The 7,154-nt window shown below is 39.3% G+C and overlaps 1 protein-coding gene across 2 annotated transcripts in view; it reads right to left on the reverse strand.

Annotated features, from left to right (window-relative positions):
• The window catches only part of LOC107740879 (diacylglycerol kinase zeta-like), a 28,251-nt gene extending 24,470 nt beyond the window's left edge, over positions 1 to 3,781 (reverse strand). Inside the window, exon 1 of one of the 2 annotated variants that reach the window (XM_016553410.1) lies at positions 3,166 to 3,781. In XM_016553410.1, coding sequence (XP_016408896.1) covers positions 3,166 to 3,353 — 188 coding nt within the window. In that variant the 5' untranslated portion in view covers positions 3,354 to 3,781. Of the gene's footprint in view, positions 1 to 615; positions 1,230 to 3,165 lie in introns of those variants that run through there. The other variant, XM_016553409.1, reaches the window with a different exon arrangement.
• Between the last annotated feature and the right edge of the window lie 3,373 nt (positions 3,782 to 7,154).

Here is a 7,154-nt window from a genome sequence, read left to right on the forward strand (position 1 = left end):
TTAAAATAAGCCGAGGTGATGTCATGAGAGTTACGAGTTAATGTTTTTAAGCAGAAACTGTTACACTGAAGGATTTGGGAAAGTGTTTCACAAAGTGTTTCCTAGAAAGATGGAGAGTCACGGATTTCATGACCCCAGGACATCAGGTGGTGCCTTTTACCACAGGGCTGGTCCAAGCAAAACGCAAGTTTAAATTGCAAATAGACATCAGACGTGTGGTTTCAGTCACAAATGTTTGACTTAATGAAAGAGAAGAGAACACCACAAGTTTCAAAAACGTGCAATATTTCCTTTTGGCATTTAAAAAAAAATAAAAAATCATGTTAATTTTAACATTGAATTTGAGTCAATAAAATACAATAATAAATAAAATAGCTTATAAATAAAATAAAATAGCCACTTTTGGCCTTGCTCAAAAATGCTATTATTTTAATTTAAAAATTGAAGTTAAGAATCCATAAAATAAAAATAGCCTATAAATAAAATAAAATAAAAATGAAAAAAAAGGACGAATTTCAAACAGACTTCATGCTGTTCCAATCATGAATGTTTGGAGTAAAGCGAAACCAACCCTGAAGTTGAGAGTCCATACGAGAGCTCAAACATCTCACCCACCTTCTACCAAAGATCCGCAGTCCAGAGAAGCTCTTGGTGTTGTTGGGACAAGGTTGAGCTGCAGGGGTTGTGATGGACAGGTCTGAACAAGACGAGGATGCTGAATCTGGACCTCCGGGGTTTTCGCCGTCCAGGGGTCGGGACAGTCCTTCCACCTCTTCCTCAGGGTGCCAATTCGACTGCTCCATTTCAGATGTGCAACCTGACTTCACTTGTCACAACTTCACACACGAAGGTCACAGGAAGCCAGTCCATCAAAGTCTCCATAGCAGATGAAACACAATACAAGGGAAACCTTTGGTTCAGAAGTGGAAGCACACTTCACGAGCAGTTTACTTCAGTACGGCTTAGTCAGGCAGTCGTGCAGAACGACACAGCACCAGGAAGTAGATCTCGACAGCTTTGACAGATAACGTCCCTTCTTTTCTCATCCATGAGCTGCAGCCAGTCGTCTTCCTCCTGGTTTGCAGCTCACCTACTGCAACTCACCTGTCTGTTTGGCAAGAAGCTTCCCTCCAAGCAAACTCTCTCTTTGTTTCACTTTCTCCACTTGCACCAGGCATGTGCGCACAATCCAGGAAGTGTCAAACAGGGACTCCTAGACGTACGGCTACCTGCCCCTCACGCTGAGAGCTTTACCACCCCTGACTGACTCGTTCACGTTCAAACACAGACTTTTATCAGGTCTTCTGTCTCTAACACCTCCCCCACACCACGTTCTCCTTTCACTGGTCCAGGTTAGGACAGGAGTGTGTCACCATCTATTGGTAGATTAAGGAAACTGGTGAATGATTCTGTGGTAAACCACCACAGGAAGCCTTCGTCAGTGCTCACAATTTTAAATGATGGTATTGCATAATACGTTTCTACTAGGGTAGGAAGGTTTTTGTGATTACATCTTCAAATATAAAGGGTCAAAGTGCAAAAGGAGAGTACGGCAGGAGTTTTTCGGCATTATATCATCAGAGTAGGTGGTTTTGTTCACATTGGATTAAGTCATCATCACTGTGTTTCTGCAGTACCGTTCTAACTCTGGAACAGAAGAGCGGATCAGGCTTCCCTCCCACTCAGACTTTACATAAAGACGGGTGGAGCGAGGCCCACGCTGCTCTCACTACGCTATGCAGGGACTACATCCAAGGCATCGGCTCATATACGAGTTTGTTACACACACACACACACACATTAGTTTAATGTGATCTCAAGTGTCTGTGTGTGCGGCTTTAGTTCATTCACTTCCTGTGGGGTATGTGTGCATTTCTTGTCTTTTATCTATGTGAAATATGAAATGTCAAAAAATGATTTTGATAAAACACACACAAACACCCGTCTGCCTGTGTGTGTGTCTCTCCATCTGGCTGTCGTGTGTGTGTCTGTATCGCAGCTGCTGCTCAAACCAGACGAGCTCACCAGACCATCTACAAGCCCCTCCCATATGTTAATGAGGCTAGAGGTGACCTGGGGGTGGGGGGGGTCAGAGGTCAGAGGTCACAGTCAAAGCCCTTTGTCACAGTCAAACACTGCTCCACTGCTCTAATAGAGAATAGAGAGAGAGTGTGTGTGTGTGGAAATGAAGCCTGGTCTCTGGTTAGCTATTGTTCAGTTTCCTGTGTAACAGGAAGTGCATCAGTCATTAATATCCTCACACTCTGACAATAATTGAAGTTAGAAATACTTAGCTTTTCTGATGAGTCTGTCTCTGTGCAGTGCTTCAGTTACACTAAACTGAACTGAACCCCAGGTTTGACTCGTGTGATAGTGTGTGTGTTTATAGTACCTTGCACCACCAGACGTCCCAGCGCGGTTCTCCTCATCCTGGTTCCGGGTCGGTTGGCGGAGCAGACGTACACACCTGAGTGCTGCAGAGACACGTCTGAGATGATGAGGTTACCGGTGCCCAACACCTGGATGCCCTCCACGCCGATGGAGCGACCGTCTGACAAACACAAGCACACAGCGTCCAGAAATCTAAAGTAGTAATAACTAAAATATATTACAATTAATATAAGTTTTAGGCTTGCAGAAGTTTTAAGAGCTGAATGTCTACATGAAATATTTTTGAGCTTGACAAAATGTTTTTTTTTAAAGATTTTATTAATTTCCATGAGCTTTCCAGGTCTGGAAATCACACTTTTAAAGTGAATCTTCCTCGTGTTATCCAGGTTTGACTTAATGAAAGAGAAGAGAACACCACAAGTTTCAAAAACGTGCAATATTTCCTTTTGGCATAAAAAAAATAAAATAAAAAAAAATCATGCTAATTTTAACATTGAATTTGAGTCAATAAAATACAATAATAAATAAAATAGCTTATAAATAAAATAAAATAGCCACTTTTGGCCTTGCTCAAAAATGCTATTATTTTAATTTAAAAATTGAAGTTAAGAATCCATAAAATAAAAATAGCCTATAAATAAAATAAAATAAAAATGAAAAAAAAAGGACGAATTTCAAACAGACTTCATGCTGTTCCAATCATGAATGTTTGGAGTAAAGCGAAACCAACCCTGAAGTTGAGAGTCCATACGAGAGCTCAAACATCTCACCCACCTTCTACCAAAGATCCGCAGTCCAGAGAAGCTCTTGGTGTTGTTGGGACAAGGTTGAGCTGCAGGGGTTGTGATGGACAGGTCTGAACAAGACGAGGATGCTGAATCTGGACCTCCGGGGTTTTCGCCGTCCAGGGGTCGGGACAGTCCTTCCACCTCTTCCTCAGGGTGCCAATTCGACTGCTCCATTTCAGATGTGCAACCTGACTTCACTTGTCACAACTTCACACACGAAGGTCACAGGAAGCCAGTCCATCAAAGTCTCCATAGCAGATGAAACACAATACAAGGGAAACCTTTGGTTCAGAAGTGGAAGCACACTTCACGAGCAGTTTACTTCAGTACGGCTTAGTCAGGCAGTCGTGCAGAACGACACAGCACCAGGAAGTAGATCTCGACAGCTTTGACAGATAACGTCCCTTCTTTTCTCATCCATGAGCTGCAGCCAGTCGTCTTCCTCCTGGTTTGCAGCTCACCTACTGCAACTCACCTGTCTGTTTGGCAAGAAGCTTCCCTCCAAGCAAACTCTCTCTTTGTTTCACTTTCTCCACTTGCACCAGGCATGTGCGCACAATCCAGGAAGTGTCAAACAGGGACTCCTAGACGTACGGCTACCTGCCCCTCACGCTGAGAGCTTTACCACCCCTGACTGACTCGTTCACGTTCAAACACAGACTTTTATCAGGTCTTCTGTCTCTAACACCTCCCCCACACCACGTTCTCCTTTCACTGGTCCAGGTTAGGACAGGAGTGTGTCACCATCTATTGGTAGATTAAGGAAACTGGTGAATGATTCTGTGGTAAACCACCACAGGAAGCCTTCGTCAGTGCTCACAATTTTAAATGATGGTATTGCATAATACGTTTCTACTAGGGTAGGAAGGTTTTTGTGATTACATCTTCAAATATAAAGGGTCAAAGTGCAAAAGGAGAGTACGGCAGGAGTTTTTCGGCATTATATCATCAGAGTAGGTGGTTTTGTTCACATTGGATTAAGTCATCATCACTGTGTTTCTGCAGTACCGTTCTAACTCTGGAACAGAAGAGCGGATCAGGCTTCCCTCCCACTCAGACTTTACATAAAGACGGGTGGAGCGAGGCCCACGCTGCTCTCACTACGCTATGCAGGGACTACATCCAAGGCATCGGCTCATATACGAGTTTGTTACACACACACACACACACAAACGGTCTTGAGCTGCAACTGAAAAAAAACCAGCTCTGTTTCAGCTCAGTTACTTCATCTAAAAGGGATGAAATGCACACATTTTAGTGTTCATTGGCGGCTCAGTTGCTGTCGTCAACTGTCTAAATGTTGGTATGTAATTGGATTGAATCATCTAGTTTGATAATGAAAAGGATTGGCAAAGTGAAATGGCACGAAAACCCAATACTAAAACCACACTTGTAAATCTAACCAAGCTTGTTAAGAACATGATCATGATTATATTTCAGTGTTGTTAAAACGGAATCTAAAACTATTAAAAACATTTTCTGTAATTTAAATAAAACCAAAATGAAATCAATTATATACATATTAGATGAAAAACTAAAAATGAGAAATGCTGCCTTGGTAACTAACGGTAAGAATTTGAATTTGATGTAGTAAAATTACTAAAACTGAAATAAAAATAAATTAAAGCTATATGTGAATATTCTGTAAAAAAATAAATAAAAAAAAACTAATAAAAATGTCAAAAGCACATAACAAAATTACTAAAAGTGCTACAATTAAAAACATAAATAAAAATTTTAATATAATTATATAAATTAAAAATAAAAAATACAAAAATATAAGCTATTAAAATATTAATAAATGCTATAATTGTATATAAATAATATTAAAATAACTGCCATATTTCAACCCCAAAATATCCGCAAAAGAGGCAGAGAGTGTAAAATATCTTTTAGCTGCAGCACTTCTAGCATTCAGTCTAATCTGAGCATTCATTTGGTTAAGTGAGCACAGAAAGAACACATCATGTGCAGAAGTTCTTGTCAGTTAATTTGATTGCAGCTCTTTTAGCCTAAACGGAGATTAAAACCCTAGTGACACCTCACAAAGCCGAGCAGGTCGACGTTTCCTGAAACGCATCAGTACTTTCACCAGACAACTCTGTCAGTGTTATTTATAAACTGCTATTGATACCAAACAATGCAGGACGACTGATGCGGGGGAGATATACATTACACACCATCACACATATGTTATGTTTTATAAAGGTGAAGCGCTGGTGCATAACACAACGCATTCTGATGTGTATTTGTGATTATTTGTGATTAGAAGGAACTATGCCAACTATAAGATCGATAGGTTGAATATAAAAACACTGCAGATGAATATCAGTTAGGTGGCACATAAATATAAATTATTGTAAAAATGTAAACAAAAAAATATATACCCCAATGTACATAACTGATACAACAATAAGAAAAAAAATTCAACAAACTATAATAATATGTGAGGCTATGCAAATTATAAAGTGACGTGTTCTAGTTACTAAACAAATTACAAATATTTTATTGTAAAGGTATTACCTTTTTGAATAGAATATAGATTATCACTGAAATTAAAAGGTCTTATTCTTTATTTCCATATTTATACAGAATTTTACATGAAAAATGTCAATTTGACACTAATGTACACTACCACTCAAAAGTTGAGTCGACTTTTTAATATTTTTGAAAGACATCTCTTATGCTCACCTGCATTCATTTGATCAAAAATACAGTAAAATTATGAAATATTATTAGAATTTAAAATAACTGCTTTTTATTTTTAGATTTAAAATGTAATTTTATTCCTGTGATGCAAAGCTGAATTGTCAGCATCATTCCTCCAGTCTTCAGTGTCACATGATCCTTCAGAAATCATTCTTATATGCTGATTTGCTGCTCAAGAAAGATTTCCGATTATTATCAGTGCTGAAAAGAGCTGTGCTGCTTCATACAGTATTTTTTTCTAGAAACTGATACATTTTTTTCAGGATTCTTCTATGAATAGAAAGTTCAATGAACAGCCTTAATTTGAAATAGATATTTTTGTATCAATTTAAAAGTCTTTACTGTCACTTTTGATCGATTATTTGCATCCTTGCTGGATGTAAACTTTTAAGATCTATAGTGTCTGATTCCTTTAGCTGTAGCAACCAAGACCAATTAGGACAGTATTTCTCAGTTTTCTCACTTTATACGTTTCTTTTAATCCCAACTATCTGAGGTTTATCTGAGGTAACTCAACACCATGTCAAATCAGGTGGCAAAGAATTAATCCATTGGCCTGCAAACACTTATCATCTCTAGAGAAATGGTGCTGCTGGTGTAATATTTTCAGACACATTTTGAATCAATCATTGATCATTTTGACCAAACTGCCTCACATCTATCATTCATTCATTCAGCTCCTGCTACAGCGGTAGAGACGATGACACATTTGCGGTCAAAATGTTCTCGCCCGTCACAAGCCTTTTTTTAGCAAGTGATGAGATGGGAAGGTTCAATTCTAAAAGCAACTATAGATTGGCCCAGCCTTCCTACAGTAGTTTAACTTTGTCTATGCTTGCACATGTAATACTAGTTGTAGCAGGTTTAATTTTGACTTGAATGGTGAAACTAACTGCTGTCTGCAACAGACCTCTGTGAGCCACAGCTCATTTCCTTTTATGCGTCAGCTTTCATGTCAGTCCGCTTTGAGGTCTGGCTGAGCCAGGACACTAACCCGGTCCTGCCTGATGAATTCAAAGTTATTTAGAGACGCGGGTTTTGATGTTGCAGAACAGGTGTTGCTGGAAAACCCTTTGTTCTGACAAAACATCCTCCCTATACACAAGCAGACCACCCGCTACTAAACGACATATGGAAAGTGAGTGATGTGACTGTACGATCACATAATGCCTGAAGACACATCTACCACTTTATCTTTCCTTTTTTCTATCTATCTATCTATCTATCTACTTCTCTATTGCATATAGACTCATAGAGCTCTGCTGA

This window comes from Sinocyclocheilus rhinocerous, unplaced genomic scaffold (assembly GCF_001515625.1).
Source record: "Sinocyclocheilus rhinocerous isolate Xijiao unplaced genomic scaffold, SAMN03320098_v1.1 scaffold1668, whole genome shotgun sequence".
In the NCBI taxonomy this organism is placed as follows: Eukaryota; Metazoa; Chordata; class Actinopteri; order Cypriniformes; family Cyprinidae; genus Sinocyclocheilus; species Sinocyclocheilus rhinocerous.